This window comes from Marmota flaviventris, chromosome 9 (genome assembly GCF_047511675.1).
Source record: "Marmota flaviventris isolate mMarFla1 chromosome 9, mMarFla1.hap1, whole genome shotgun sequence".
In the NCBI taxonomy this organism is placed as follows: domain Eukaryota; kingdom Metazoa; phylum Chordata; class Mammalia; order Rodentia; family Sciuridae; genus Marmota; species Marmota flaviventris.
In genome coordinates, this window is record NC_092506.1 from 109,381,297 (window position 1) to 109,398,132 (window position 16,836).

At 35.3% G+C, this 16,836-nt stretch overlaps 1 protein-coding gene across 15 annotated transcripts in view; it reads left to right on the forward strand.

The window, feature by feature from the left end:
• Positions 1-16,836, forward strand: part of Ccdc15 (coiled-coil domain containing 15) — a 70,503-nt gene that overhangs the window by 19,582 nt on the left and 34,085 nt on the right. For 5 of the 15 annotated variants that reach the window (XR_011708620.1, XR_011708622.1, XR_011708621.1 and 2 more), the window contains exons 6-12: positions 429-551; positions 790-1,563; positions 1,791-1,946; positions 2,446-2,559; positions 4,419-4,541; positions 4,983-5,105; positions 15,687-15,779. Coding sequence is in view for 12 of the 15 variants with exons in the window: in XM_071616827.1 (XP_071472928.1) it covers positions 429-551; positions 790-1,563; positions 1,791-1,946; positions 2,446-2,559; positions 4,419-4,541; positions 4,983-5,105; positions 15,687-15,779 (1,506 nt within the window). In the remaining 3 variants the exon portion in view is untranslated. The remainder of the gene's footprint in view (positions 1-428; positions 552-789; positions 1,564-1,790; positions 1,947-2,445; positions 2,560-4,418; positions 4,542-4,982; positions 5,106-15,686; positions 15,780-16,836) is intronic. The other 10 variants (XM_071616828.1, XM_071616829.1, XM_071616831.1 and 7 more) reach the window with 10 other exon arrangements.

The following is a 16,836-nucleotide window of genomic DNA, read 5'->3' on the forward strand; positions in this document are numbered from 1 at the left end:
TTCTATAAAAGAAAAAAAGTATTTTGGTAAAGATTTTTGGCTCTCTAGAACAATTTGGGAAATATGTCCATTTTTAAAAAAAAAAATTGAGATGGGGTCTTACTCTGTTACCTTGCTGGTTTCAAACTCCTGGGGTGACTCCTCAGCCTTCCCAGTATAGGGACTAAAAGTGTGCATTACTACACCCTGCCATCATAACAGTATTTTCTTCTGATCCATGAATGTGAGATGTCTTTTCACATATTTGGATCTTTCTTTTTTTTTTCCAACAATGTTTTATAGTTTCTGTGTACATTTATCGCAATCATTTAATACTGTTTGAATATGCTGTCTTCAAGCCTAGGATTTCATTGCAGTCACATTTTTTCTATATGTAATAGCTACATTTGGTATTATTTTTTTATTTATTTTGTTTTGTTTCCTTTTAGGAATCTGACAGTGAGGAAGTATTATCTATTATAACAAATGAGAAAGGGAGAGACGATTTATTTTGGGGAGACAAGCAGAGTCTCTTTTCTGAAGACAATGATAAGCCTTTTAGCAGAGTTCAGGTAAAGCAATAAGAGTAAGTGAAATAATTGTGATTTGGAATAGGGATTACCAGTATTGTTATACTGGTTTAGAATTGTAGAGTTAGATTCTTTCAAGTTGGGCGACTGTGATTTCACATTTTATTTTAGTAATTTGTTGAATACTCTTGCCATTTTAAGATCATTTTAGGAATCTCATGGAAAACTAAGTGTTACTGTTTTATAACATTCTATATTTGTTGTTTATGTTCACTTTTAGAAAGTAAAATTCAAAAATCCATTATTTGTTGTCATAGAAGAGAAAGAACAAAAGCAGTCACATTTTCAGGGCCTTGAAGCCCAGGATTATCCTCTGGAAACCAAAGGTGATTTGATAGAAGTTCAGAGTATTGAGCCTGAAAAGAGTATTGAGCCAGATGTCCAGGCTGTTGATCTGGAGGTTCAAGCTATTGAGCCAGAATGCCAAGCCATTGAACCAGAAGTCCAGGCTTTTAAGACAGAAACTTGGAGTATTATGATAAAAGCCAGTAGTAGCACTGAGATAGAAGATAGGAATACTGAGTTGAAAGCACAGGATTTTCTATCCGAAAACCAGGCCTTTCTGCCCAAATGTGAGGACCAAGATTCTCTACCCCAAAACCCCTATGTTCTCCCTAAAGACCAGAATATTCTACCCAAATATCAGGACCAGAATTTTCTGCATAAAGACCAGGATTTTCTACCCAGAGACCAGGATATTCTACCCAAATGTCAGGACCAAGACTTTCTACCTGATAAAGACCAGGATTTTCTATCTAGAAACCAGCATGTGTTCCCTGAAGACCAGAATATTCTATACAAATATCAGGACCAAGATTTTCTACATGATGACCAGGATTTTCTATGTAGAGACCAGTGTGTTCTTCCCAAAGACCAGAATATTCTTCTCAAATGCCAGGACCAGGATTTTCTCCCTAAAGATCAGTACATTCTCCTCTCAGATGAGAATCTTCTATACAAATGTCAGGAGCAGGATTTTCCACTCAAAGATCAGGTAAAATGGAATGAAAAAGAGAGATAATAAGAATAAATAAGCTATTTAGAGTTTGGATTGGGATTTATAAGGATTATATTGCAACTGATTTGGAGGTCCATAGTTGGAGAATATACTTTCTTTCTTGTTTTTTTTCAAAGCTCCAGTGTTCATACTAAGCATTAAAATATTATCAGCATATTTTCCCTATCTGGACAATTTACTTTTTTATTTTTAATCTTCACTAGGAAAAGTATATCTGGCAGCCATCATTGGCTTTGACAGTTGAAAGATGGAAAAAGGAGTGGCCCACAAGAACAGAACCATATCTTTCACATAGGTTCCAAGGCCAGCCCTCTACTGGGGATCAGTCAGAGCAAAAGGAGGAAGAGGATCAACAGGAAGTAAATTACTTAGGGTTGTGGTTGGGCTTTTATGTAATAGAGTAGTTTTTTATTTTATTCTCTAAGATGCCTAGTCATATTCTGACCTCCGTGAAATCCAGAGTTCTCATTGAAGCATAAAATCTAAGTTAACCTGTCATTTTTAACTGATATTTTCTGTTTTTGTTGTTGTTTTTTTTTGTTTGTTTTTTTAAGAAATCAAATTTGAAGCAGCCAGCATCACTTTTGATAGGTAGGCAAGGAAGAGAAGAGTTTCCTGTGGATGTTGTATATCAGGATCTTCTATGCAGTCATCATCAGTCCTCCATCAGGGCCAAGGTAGAATGGAGAAAAGGACAGAGACCAGCAGGAACTGAATGTTTAGGGATTAATTTGGAGCTTCAGATTTTATCCTCAGCTAAACTGTAGAACTGAAAAAAGCCTGGTTTTGGGTTTTATTTCATAATATTTCATATTACTCTTACTGGACAGTTTATAGTTTGTGTTTTTTCTCTTTTAGAAAGTACATTTTCTGGAGCCATTTTCTGATGAGGAAGGGAGAGAAGACTTTTCTCTGGTGGGTTATCAGTGTCTGCCTCCCCAAACCCAATTCCAGGACCTCATCAGAGAGCAGGTAGAACAAAATGAAAGAGAAAGAAAGAATTGGGAGATAAAGTAGCTGTTTTTTTTTTTCTCCCTGCTGTTCATTTAAAAAAAAAATTTTTTTTTTATTAGCTACACATGACATTACAATGATCTTGGCAATTCATACAAGTAACTGGGTTTTACAAATGCTGAACAACTGGTAACTTAAAATATAGAATCAGAGACTTTGGAGCTGTAAGGATATAATATCTTTGCTTCCTTCTTACATTAGTGGGATTATAGTTCTAAGTCCTATCAGAACAATACTTCTGCTTCAAGAAGGATAGGCATAGAGTGTTAAAGCCCAAACAGTTTGGTTTCTTTTTTTCTTTTCTGCCTTGAAGCTAATGATAGAAAATACCTTTGTCTACACTGATCAAATCAGTTCTTTCATTCAAAAGATTAATACATCAGTTAGACTCTTAATTTATCAGGATTATTCTCTAACTCTTGCTGAATCCCACAGTATTATCACAAGTGTACTGCCCCTACATAAACAATGTCGGAAGAAGTAGCAGATCCTAAATTACTATAAAAGATTTGATGAATTTCTCAAGACTCTTTTTTTTCTGTGGTTTGGGATTAAGAATTAAAGTTTATAGAGTTGCATTAGAAGTGTAGCATCCTTATTCTTACCAAAACATAATTAGGATATTCTTACTTGATGCTGTTTTCTTAGAGTTCTCATGAAGCCTGAAGGATTATCACTAACATATCATTCTGTTTTAGATAATTTTTTTCTGTTTTTGTTGTTTCTTCAGAACATGTTTCTCAAGTAACCCTCACCTTTTAGGACAGAAGAGAGAGGGTAAGGGAGGAGTTGCCTCTGAGTATCATTAGTATGTTCCACCTAAGATCCAGGACCAAGCCTCCCCTGGAGAACAGGTGGAGCCGCATACAAAAAAAGGGCTATCACTTTCTAAAAGAGAAGACCAGTTACTTAAGATTGGACTGAGGTTTAGCAAGCTAACTTGTGTGGGGGATACATAGACTTAAGGTCTCCAGAGTTAGGCTAAGAGTAAAATGTCTCTAGTTATTTCAAAATGTACCAGAATAATTCTTTTTTTTTAAATTTTTAGTTGTAAATGGACTATTTATTTATATGTGGTGCTGAGGATCGAACCCAGTGCCTCACATGTGCAAGGCAAGCACTCTATCACTGAGCCACAACCCCAGTCCCAGAATAATTCTTAATTTGCTTTAAAATACTCCTAAAAAAAGCTGGAGAAGAGATAGATGAAAAAGCAAAATGTTACTGATTGTTAAAGTTGAGTGATGGGTACCTCATTTTTTTCCTTACTTTGGTGTTTTGAAAATTTTATGCTAAATGCATGCACACATAGACCCCCTAACTGTTCTGTTATCCTTACTTAGTATCATACTCTGGGATTGTTACTGAAGTCTGTAATGTAACTAACCCTTGATTCTGTTTGGATAATCACTTTTTTCTTTGATTGTTCATTTAGAAAAAGTATATCAAATAACCTGCGTCTTTGGAGAAAATGGAGATTGGGAGAGGAATTGCTATTGGAGTCTCATCAGTATATTTTACCTAGTGATAGAGACCAAGCCTTTCAAGTAGTACGAAATACAGTGAGAGTAGGTAGCGAGAGTAAATTGTTTAGATTTGGACTCAAAATTGACAGGGCAATGTATAATTGCTTCAAGGATTTAGTGTTAAGGTTGGTAATAATGGGCAAAGAATATAATGTACTCTTGTTCTTAGGTGTATCACACACGCCATTCTCATTGGTTTACTTTAGGCTTTTTCACTGAAGCTTTTACTTTTGCCACAGGCATGGTGCTCATCCTTGGGTAATTTATGTCAATGTTTATGTTGTCTTTTAGCACAGTAACTATGGGCAAGCATCACATGATATGACAGATGAGAAATGGAGAAGAGAGTTGCTTCCAGAGTACCACAGATATGGTTTACATAAAATCCAGGATCCTGGCTCTGCCAGAGATCAGGTAGAACACAGTACTGTAAAGAGTAAGCAGCAGAAAGCAAATTAGAGTTTTGTTTGGACTTGTCAGAGGTATATCACTAATGAAGATGATGATAGTGTTATTTTTTATTAATATTAGAAACATTATTATAAGTAACAGCTTGTATTCACAGAGCATTTATCATAGCCAAAATGGTTTTAGAAGTTTGTATGCATTATTCACGATGTCTCTGGGAGATAGATACTAAGATTGTCCTTGTTCTATAGATGCGATATAAGATTGCTTTGTGGATAGTTAAGACCCTTAAGAGCGCAAAGAAATATAATATCTACTTTTATGCCATAATATATGAGAACATTTTGAACTACTTAGATTACTTTAGGGCTATTCCTAAAGCCTACAGTACTATCACTATTATTATATCACTGCTCACATAATTTGATATGTATTATTATCTTTTAGAGCTTATACTTTAGGCAGCAGCCATCTGTTGGAACAGCTGAAAGATGCCAAGAGGACTTGCTTCTGAATCACCATCAGCATCTTCCACCCAAGCATCAGAGAGACACTTGCAGCAGACGACAGGTAGAGGAGACCATAGAGTATGAACTATGGAATTCAGGCACCATTATCCATACCTCCTAGGCTGGGATGATAAAGGTTGATAAAAAGGCAGATTTCTGTTTTATTTCATAGTGTACAAACCCAACCTTAAGATTATTTTAGAGCTTTTACTGAAATCTAGGAGATAGTTAGGAGCATTTTGTGCCTGTTTGGAAAAACTATATTTTATATTGATATTTATAAAAGTCCATTTCAGGTGGCCATTGTCTTTGTTTGAAAAGGGAAGAAATGAGTAGTTTTTTGAGAGGGTTGCTGTCCAGCATTTCCACACAATGACCAGGTCTAGATCTCTGTCAGTAAGTTGGAAGAGCAAATATCATCAAGAAATAAACTTGTGAAGTTTGGGCTGGAACTTGTTAGGGTTATGTTGTCTAAGGTTTCAGAGTCTCAAATTAAGAATTCTAGTTATTCAAGTCTTTTACTCTTCTAGCGTTCTGCTAAGATTTCTTCATGACTTAACTGAAGTCTAGTTCATTCCAATTAAAATTTTACCACTCTGCATAATTTCTGTTTTGTGCTTTCATATTATTTTAAAAACAAAGGCTTCAGGTAACTAGCACTGTTAGGCCTAAAGAGGTACAGAGAAATTTCCTCTTGGCCTTTTAAGATAGCAAAAATGAAGCACAAGCCTGTAATCCTTACTGAAGCCTGAGGCAAAAGAATCACAACAAGTTTTAGGTCAGCCTGGGAAATTTGGCAAGACCCTGCCTCAAAATAAAAATAAAAAGGACTGGGAATGTAACTCTGGTGGAGTGCCCCTAGGTTCAATATCTAGTTATGCACCCCCCCCCCCAAAAAAAAAAAAAAAAAAAGAAAAAACAGAATGAAAAGAAAAGGCAGAAAGTAAAATTTGGGCTGAGGTTTCAGGACTGAATTGCTGCTCTTTTGTGACTTTTAGTTTGGGTTTATAAAGTTGGCCTAAAGGTATACTGTCATGTTTATTCAACATTGTCATTTGTATAACCTGAACTGTGCCAGCGTCTTGTCTACCTATTATCTTTATATCCTTTGCATATATTTTTTTCCTTTGCCTGGATAGCCTTCCCTTTTTCCTTCACAAATCTGATCTCTTCCTGTCCTTCAGTTTCAGTTTAAAGGTACCTCCTTAGAAGAGGCTGGCCTGAACACCTTCTCAAAAATAGATTCCCTCTTCTTCTCTGTCTTTCCATTGTTTGTTTTCTTCTCAATGCAGAAAAACTTGTAATTATTTGTTTATTTATTTATATATGTTCTTATTGTCTAGATATTTTCCACTGGTCCATAGACTTCATGGAAGACGTGCCGCATCTTTTTTTTTTTTTTTAAACTGTTGTATAAATAGCATTTGGCATAGTGCTTGGTACCTAGTAGTAAATATGTTTCAACTGAATTAGCCAGTCAGTCAAATATTTGTTAATCATCATTAGGTGTTAGCCATTAGCTAAGTACTAACTAGCAAAGATGCAGCTGGGAAGAAGACACAGCCAGCACTCAGATCTAAGACAATCTGAAGAAGAGAGACTGACACATAAGCAAATAGTTATGAGGCAACATAATAGTGATAGAGGATACATGCATAGAGTATTCACAAAACATGTGAGAGGGGTTCCAACTTGTGACCATTCAATTCATTGTACTGCTTTGATGGTCTGAACCTCCTCCTCTTGTCCTGCCATATAAGCCCTGAAAATTGCCAACTCTGGAACAGTCTTTCCCCTTTTGCATTCCCAAATAATCCAACGTTATTGGAGAATACATTTTAAGAGTGTAGATTAATATTGTGTTCATTCGTAGCGTTTTCCATAGCTGGATTCTCAGTACTGCTTAGCATTTTTCTTACTTCTTCCCTGCCAGCTTTCTTTCCAGCACCACATTGTCTATTCTAAACCTTAAACACTCCTGAAACTTCTGCTGCACTTTCATATTCTCAGACTTTCTAAAGAAAATAGAAGCATTCATATCATAAATGCTTCAACCATTTTCTTTCCTTCTTTCCTTCCCTCCTTCCTCCCTTCCTTTTCTTTTTTCTTTTCCTCCCTCCCTCCCTTACTTTCTTTTTTTCATTTCCATTATTACCTATTCTTAACCATCTCAAAGGAAGAATTGTCTCTTAAAATTCTTATCCTGGATTCTCTTGCTTTTATTCTTAGAGCCTTGCTCCATTAAGTGTCTGCTCCACTAAAAAAAAAAAAAAAAAAAAAAAAAGAAAAGAAAAAGAAAAAAGTTTTATAGACGGTGATTTTGAACATGTATAATTTCTTCATGACTCTTCCATTTTTTGCTTTTTTCTGGTGCTGAGAATCAAATTTGGAGCTACACAATTGCTAGGCAGCACTGTACTACTGAGCTAAATACACCTCCCACCCATAATTATTCTGTTTTTGATACAAATGTGATCATGTTATAAATAAAATTTTATGTGACCACTGCCAATTTCTTGAAAGAATAAACCCTGTTTACTATCCCCACTTAACTATCCACTGGTTTCTCACTTTACTATAATCTGACATCTATCCCCACCAAGACTCTTGAACTGTTCTTTTTTTTCCCTTGACTGTCCAACATTGCACAGGTGAGGGATTGGGTGTGTGAACTGTTCTTTACAAGGTTACCACAGGGTCTTCCTCATTAATAAAATGAGAATTTTCACTTTTTATGTTAGTGACTTCTCTATATTATTTGAAACTGTTGACTGCTTATTTCTTCTTGAAATGTTTCCTCCTTTCCTTTTTGTAACACCAGTCTCCAAATAAATTCTAGATATTCTTTCTTAGCCTTCTCTGCCTAAGTTTCTTTCTTGTTGGTGTTCTTTAGACTGTTTTGTTCTTCCCATCTCTTCTAACATTTTCTCTTTTTCAGTGATATTTTCTTTGGCTTCCGCTACTCCTTATTATGGTGATTTTGAAACCTGTCTTTTGGATAGATCTTTCTTTACAACTCTAGGCTTCCTGCTACCTGTTGCTTCTCTAAACACCACAAATTTGTCAAACTGAAGGTGTTCAAAACTGAACATATCACCTATTCCAAAGGAGTTTCTCTGCCCATTTAATCACACAAGCCAGAATCCTAGGCATTATCTTTACATCCTCTCTGCCTCAGCCTTAAGGTCCTGTGATTATACCAGGTTCTGGCAGTGTCTCATCTTAAACCTTTTTTTTCTTGCGGGGGAGGGTTGTACCAGGGATTGAACCCAGGGGTGCTTAACACTGAACCATATCCCCAGCCCTTTTTTATATTTTATTTAGAGACAGGGTCTTGCTGAGTTACTTAGTGCCTCACTTTTGCTGAGGCTGGCTTGAACTCTCAATCCTCCTGCCTCAGCCTCGAAAGCTGCTGGGATTACAGGAGTGTGCTACCACACTTGGCTGCAAAGTTGACTTTATTGGTTAATTATCTCGTAAATAAGGCATAGAGGAGTGAAGAAAAACAGAAATAGTGAAAAATAGACTCATTAGTGCTAAGAGCAAGTTAATCCATTTACTGGCTTTAGGTTTACAAATACCTGTTCGAGTCACTGCTTTAAATTCTTTTTGAGTATATAACCAACCATATATGAATTATTAGATCAGATAGGAATTGTTTTTAATTTTTTGAGGAATTACCATGCTGTTTTGCATCATGACTGTATCATTTTACATTTCCACTAGCATGTACAATGTTTTTTTTTTTTTTTAAAATTTCTTTACATTTTCACAAACTTGTTATTTTCTGAGATTTTTTTCCTTTTCTCACATAATAGCCATCCCAACAGAAAAGTGATTTTTTTACTGTGATTTTGATTTGTGTTTTTCTAGTGGTTGGGAAAGTTGAACATCTTTTCAATGTTATTGGCTTTGTACATTTTCTTTAGAGAATTTCTATTCAAGTTCTTTGCTTACTTGCTTATTTATTCATTTTCCAGTACTGGGGATTTAACCCAGGTTATTATACCACTGAGCTACATCTCTATCCCTTTTTATTTTTTATTTTGAGACAGGGTCTGGCTTTGCCCAGGCTGGCCTAAAACTTGTCATCTTCCTGCCTTAGCTCATGAGGGCCTACAGGTGTTTGCCACCATGCTCAGAGCCTTGTCTTATTTTTAAGTCAGGTTGGTTGGTTGTTGACATATAGGAGTTCTATATGTATTCTGTATATTAACCCTTTATGAGAAGTATGATTTACAAATATTTTCTCCCATTTCCTGTGTGGCCTTTTCACTCTGTTTTAATGTACAAAAGATTTCAATTTTAGTGTAACCCAGTTTATCTACTTTTTCTTTTGTTATCTGTGTTTTTGATGTCTTATTCAAGAAATTGCCAAATTCAGTGTCATAAAACTTTTCTCCTGTGTTTCCTTTTGAGAATTTTATAGTTTCAGCTCTTATGTTTGTGTCTTTGATCTACTTTGAGCTAATTTTTGTATATGGTATATGATAAATACCTAACTTCGCTCTTTTGCACATGAATATCATTTTTCCCGATATCACTCTTAGTAGACTGTCTTTTCCCCCACTGAATGTTCTTGGCTTCCTTGTCTAGAACATTTGACCGTGTATGCCAGTGTTTATTTATGGACTTTCAATTCTATACCATTGGTTTGTCCATCTGTATCATATCAGTACCACCCTGTTTTTATTACTGTATCTTTGTAATAAGTTTGGAAATAAGAGGTTGTGGATTTGTAGCTTTCTTTTTCAAGATTATTTGGCTATTGGTAGACTGTTGAGATTCTATATTAATTTGAGGAAGGATTTTCCAATTTACAAGAAAAAAAAACACATTGGAATTTTATTAGGGATTGCATTAAATCTGTAGAGTGCTCAGAAAATTATATGCCATAATATGACATTTCAGGCCTCAGAAGCAAGCCAAGCCCTGCAAAGCAAGTCTTTAATTTTTTCTGTCTCCAGTTTGCCCTTTCTGTTCCCCCAGGCAAACCATAGAAACTAGAATTTCTGTTCCCTAATGCAGGTCACAGAAACTAGAACTACCTTTCCCAAAAGCAAGCCAGAAAGCCTAAAATTATTACTCTAATCTTTGCCTGCCTTTCTGTCATTGAGCTGATGACCTCCCGTGTCTTACAGTAAAATCATAAGACTTCCATTTCAGAAGGGGTTCTGCCCTATACTTAGGAGAATGAAATCCTACACAGTGACCAGGAAGAATCTGAGCAGATAGGCCTTTCTGGGTTTCCCCACTCAGTCTGTTAATTTTAGGTCATATTCTTTGTCTAGTCATTTCCATACTTCATTGAACCTAAGCATAAAAATTGATGGTTCACCCTAGGTCTTTGAGTCTTCATTCTGAAGGTTCTTGTGCACATAAAACTTTGATTAAATAAATTTGTTATGCCTTTCTCTTGTTAACCCATTTTTTTTTTTTATAGAGGCATTGGCCATGATCCTATGACAGGTGAGAAAAGATATTACCACTTTCCTCCCATCATTTCCATATGACATCATAACAATAGTAGTAAGTCTTCTAATCTGTGAAAACAAGTCTTCTTCTTTCAGCAATGTTTTCTAGTTTTCAGTGTAAAAAGTCTTTTGGGGAGAACATGGGGTGCTCTATCACTGAGCTACACTTCTAGCCCTTTTCAGTTTTAGAGACAGGGTCTTGCTAATGTCTTGCAGAGGCTGGCCTCAAACTAGTGCTCCTCCTGCCTCAGCCCCCTGAGTAGAGATTTGCTGTTATTTTATTTTTTTTCTTTAGAGAACTGACTTCTGCTTGGAGGACTCATGAATGGGCTGACAAAAGGGCAAAGCTTTTGTTTTGTTTATAGCAAAATGTTGATGGTCTGAGACTCAGGGCCAGGTCCAAATCCAGGCTCCATCCCTTTCTTTGTAAAAATTATTTAACCTCCCATGCCTTTATTTCATCTACTGAGTGCTTGTAACAACACTGTAAATATGAAGGGCTATTGTGAGAATTGAATTATTTACTGACTGTGTGGCACAGAGTTAAATGATCATTATTTCTGTGTTCCCAGCCCTAGAACATCTTACCTTACTTGGTCTGTTGGTGGGGATTGAAAAAAATATTAGCTGAATGAATGAATGAATGATGAGAACAGTCCAGTAGAGAGAACTCTAAATGGACAAGTGTACATAATTAATACCAGGAGAGATTATAGATAATGTAGATGCTTGGGTCCTTACCTTGGCTTCTTGACTCCTTCTCTTCCTGGTCCTCTTCTACCTTACTCTGGAGTCTGTTCTGTTTCTCTTGAGCTCCTCCTTCTCTGCTTAACCTCCTAATATCAGAATGTCCCAGAGATTAATTTCCTAAATTTTTTTTTCTCTTTAGTACTATTATAAATGTTCTTATCTTCTTAAATTTTGTTTTGGACCCTTCATTGTTACTGTATAGAAACAACTAATTTTTTAAATTTTTGTGGTACTGGGTATCAAATATAGGGTCTCACTTTACACTGAGCTAGATCCCTAACACCAATATAACTGATTTTTATGGTGATTTTGTAATCCTGCAACTTTGCTGAACTTGTGTACTACTTCTAACAGTTCTTTTGTGAAATCTTTAGGGCTTTTATAGGCACATTTTTATCAACCCCTAACCTTTTTGTCAAATGATTAATATACATAACTTTGTTTTACAGATATCTCTGTTTAAAGACACCTTACTTAATACATACCGTTGATCCATTAAGTTTGATCTCAGCTAGTAGCACTATTACTCATGCCTGAATGCAGCTTATCTAACACACATATTCTGTGTAAGCACATCAGAGCCTTTGTTGGGTGCTGTGAATTTAAACTACATCACAGCCTTTTGTGCTTAGGAATATTAGTATGTCAGCACTATTTCTGGGACCTTCTTAAAACAGTGGAATCACCCATAAAAAGCAAAAAATACAAAAAACATGGCACTAAGTAGAATGTAAAAAAGGATACTTGTGGCCTGGGCATGTAGCTCAGTGGTAGAGTGCTTACCTAGCATGGGCAAAGCCCCAGGTTTGATCCCTAGCAAAAACAAACAAGAAAAGACACATTTTTTTTTTTTTACAATATGAAAACAGAATCTCCTATTGGACTTCAGTTGTCAACATGCTTGTTGGATTACTCAGATTTTCCTGGCTATTCATGTCTGCAAAGGTTTGCCTAGCATTCTGAGTACTGGTATTACATATAAATTTTAATGAATAGGAAAAGTTAGCAAATATGCAAAAAATGATGATTAACTGCAATTCATAAACCATACAACTGACCTATTTAAAGCATACAATTCAGTGTTTTTAGTATATCCACAGGGTTATGTAAATATCTCCACAATCAATTTGGGAACATTTTATATTTTATTTTATTTTTTTGATAGTGGGCATTGAACTAGGAGTGCTTTACCCCTGAGCTATATCCCCAGGTTTTTAAATTTTTTTTTTATTTTGAGAGAGGGTCCTAATAAGTTGCTGAGGCTGATTTCCAACTTGCAGTCCTCCTGCCTCATTCTCCTGAGTTGCTGGGACTACAGATGTGTAACTTGAGTTTTTATCATCTCCAGAGAGTCCAATTCCCAGTATCAGCTATTACAAGTTTCCCTTAGCCCCACCTCTAGCCCTCACAACTACTAAGCTATTCTTTTTCCATAAATTTCCTTAATCTGGTCATTCCATTTAAATGAGAACATGTAATATTTGGTCTTTCGTGACTGACTTCTTTCACTTAACATAATGTTTTCAAATTTCATTGATGTTATAGCACATAGCAAGACTTTATTCCTATTAATTGCTGAATAATTCCATTTTGTTTATATAGCACATTTTACTATTCATTCATTGATTACATTTGGCTTGTTTCTCTTATGAATAATGTTGCTGTGAACCATTTGCATACCTGTTTTTCTATGGACTTATGTTTCATTTTTCTTGAGTATATACTTAATAGTAGAATTGCTGGGGCAAATGATAATTCTGTGTTTATTAACCTTTTGAAGAACTAGCAAACTTATTTCCAAAGTGGCTGCAACATTTTTTGTTTCCATTAGCAGTGAATGAAGGTTCACATTTTTCTGCATCCTCACCAGCACTTGTTTATTTTTTTGTTTCTGGTTGCAGAGAACTGAACTCAGGAAGTCTTGCTGCCAGGCAAACACTCTACCACTGATTTATACCCCCAGTCCCCATATCTTCATTTAAAAACAAATTATATATATATATATATATATATATATATATATATATATATATATATATATATATATATATAAATTTGTTAGACACAGTACCTTTATTTATTTTATTTTTTTGTGGTACTGAGGATCAAACCCAGTACCTTGCACATATTAGGTGAGCACTCTACCACTCAGCCACAACCCCAGCCCTCCATGTCTTCATTTTAAATTATTTTTCATTCATATGGGTGTGAAGTGCTGTCTCACTGTCCTTTCAGTTTACATCTTCCTGATGGCTAATGGCATTGAGCACCTTTTCATGTACTTATTGACCATTTGTATATTTTTGGAGTACTGTTATTAGATACTATATCCATTTTGTAATTGGGTTATTTGAGTTCTGATCATTGAGATATGAGAGTTTTAAAAAAATGTTTTATTAATGCATTATAACTATACATAATAGTGGGGCTAGTTTTCTCCATTTCTATCCCCAGTACCTTCCCTTTCCTTCCCACTTCCCTCCCTCAATTCCTCTTCCTCTACTCATCTCTTTCCTGCTTATTTTTTAATTGGCATATTATAATTATACATAAAAGTGGGATTCATTGTGATATATTTATACATGCATAATTTGGTTGGTTTCATTTCCCAGTGCCTCCCCTTTCCTGCCCCTCCATCTCTTTATTTTATTCTACACTCATGAGAGTTATTTTATTTTTGGTATTGGAGATTGAACTCGGGGGCACTCGACCACTGAGCCACATCCCCAACCCTATTTTATATTTTATTTAGAGACAGGGCCTCACTGACTTGCTTAGCATCTCACCATTGCTGAGGCTGGCTTTGAATTCGTGATCTTCCTGCCTCAGCCTCCTGAGTTGCTGGGATTACAGGCGTGTGCCACTGTGCCCAGTGAGAGTTCTTAATATGTTTCCTTTTTAGATTCAAGTTTTGCAATAAATTCCACCACTTTGTAGATTGTTTTTTCACTTTTTAAAATGGTTTCTTTATAGCACAAGTCTTTTTTAGGTCTAAGTTATTTACTTTGGCAGCTTATACTTTTGGTTTCATATCTAAGAAACCATAACTTAACCTGGGGTCTTGAATATGTACTTCTCTTTGTTTTTCTAAGAATTGTTTTAGGTGTTACATTTAGGTCTATGATTCTTCGAGTTAATTTTTGTATGTGGTATAAGGAAATGGTTCAACTTTATTTTTTGGCATTTGAATAACTGGTGTTTCAGCATCATAATTGAAACACATTTGTTTAAAAGACTGTTGTTCCCATTGAATTGTCTTGGCAGATTGTAAAAAATCAGTTGATTGTAAATATACGTGTTTACTTTTGAACTGTCAGTTGTATTCCATTGATCTATGCCTATCCTTATGCCAGTGAAATCTGTCGTGATTACTGTGGCTTTGTAATGAGATGTTGGGAAGAGTCCTCCAGTTTTGTTCTTTTTCAAGAGTGTCTCAGCTGTTCTGGGTCCTTCACATTTTCATAGAAATTTTAGGATCACCTTGTGAATTTCTGCAAAGAAGGCAGCTGAAATTTTGGTGGAAATTATGTTAGATTTGTTGATCAGTTTAGGGAGTACTGCCATCTTAGAAATATTAAGTCTTCTAGTCTATGAATGTGGAATGTCTTTCCATTTATTTAGGTGTCTTTTTAATTTCTTTCAACAATGTTTTGTATGTTTCAGAGTATAAATTTATATTTTCTTGTTAAATTTATACCTGTTGTAGTCTTTTTGATGGTATCGTCAAGAATGTGTCCTTAATTTTGTTTCCAGATTATTCATCACAAATATAGAAATTCAATAGATTTTTACATATTGATCTTTTACTCTCTAACCTTGCTGAAAGATAAATAACTTTTAAACTAAAGAGATAAAAATTTTAAACATTATTTCTAAAAGGTTAGAGATCACAGTTTGGCACATATAATGTCCAAGTAAGTATACTAACTTATAAAGTTTGGCTAGTAAATATGATGGGAAATTAGGCCCAGTGTTCTCCATGCCATCCCAATCAATTGATATGTTTCCAGACTCTTATTCTGAATTCATGCTCATCAAGAGAGTTATGTAGATTGAATGTGATTATACATTTGAGATACTAAGGGATCTGGCTTTATACCTGGATTCAAGTCCAAGCATAATATGATAGTATGATTTCAAATGACCACTTTTAAAGAACTTCTATTCTGAACCTTTTGATTTGTTATTTGTTCATTCATGATTTTTATCTGAAGCCTTTTGTCTATTATTTTTCCCTTTTTCATTTTTTGGTTGGTTGGTTAATTCATTCTGAAACTATTTTCTTTCCATCCTTTTTGCTTTTACTCTTTTATAGCTGGAAGTTTGAGGAGAAAAGAATCAATAGATAAAAATATCAAAAGGGTTCATATGGCTAGCTTTTGGTAATTTTGTCACTGTGTGACTGGATTCTTTAACAGGTTTATAATGATTATCAGTCAGGACTAAACAATGAATTCCAAACTCCATTGGCATTTCAGTCTGGAGTAGATAAAGAGGAAGACAAGAAAGAGGTATGTAACGATGTTGCTTTTGAACATTATTATTTCTTCAGTGATGCTATATATGAAATTAGAAACAGTTTCTGTGTCTTAATAGAGCTAATACTACAATTCCAAAGAAGTTGCTTGAGTATGTCAAGCTTGTCTTTCAAGTTCCTAAGATTTAGGGTGCATTGATGTGAAGTCAAAGAGCTGATCCAAGTAAATTTCTCCAGCTATTATATATTTGCCACTATAACTTATTTAAATGAACATTTTAAATTTATGATTTCCTTTTTTTTTCCCCTTTCAACTTAAAGTTATTTTAAACTAATTGTTCTTAACCCTATCCTTGTACCAGAACCAGATATGGACCTTTTTTCCAAATCCTTATGCTTGTTGGGCATGGTGGCACGTGCCTGTGACCCCCAGCAGCTTGGGAGGCTGAGCGGGAGGATTGCAAGTTCAAGGTCAGCCTCAGCAGCTTAGTGAGACTCTGTTTCAAAAATAAAAAGGGCTGGGAATGTATCTCAGTGGTAAAGCACCCCTAGGTTCAATCTCCAGTAGCCCCCCCCCCCAAAAAAAAAAATCATATGCCTGGATTTGTAGATATACAGAATGTAGATATGTAGTATGCAGAATCAGTATCTGAAAAGGTAGGGGTTTTTTTGTTTGTTGGTTTTGTTTTTAATGTGTTTTAAAAAAATACCAATGGTGGGGCTGGGGTTGTGGCTCAGTAGTAGAATGCTTGCCTCACACGCATGAGACACTGGGTTCTATCTTCAGCACTGCATAAATAAAAATAAATAAAATAAAGATATTGAATCTATCTACAACTAAAAAAAACTTTTTAAAAAAATACCATTGGTGATTCTGATGCATCTTCAATTTGAGAATTGCTATTTAAACTTTATTTTTTCTTTCTTTCTTTTTCTTTTTTTTCCTTCCCTTTGGTACTGAGGATTGACCCCAGAAGCAGTCTCTTTCTGAGCTACATCTATTGCCCATTTTATTTTATTTCAAGACACAATCTTGCTAAGTTGCTTAGGATAGCCTCAAAATTTTAATCTTCCTGCCTCAGCCTTCCAAG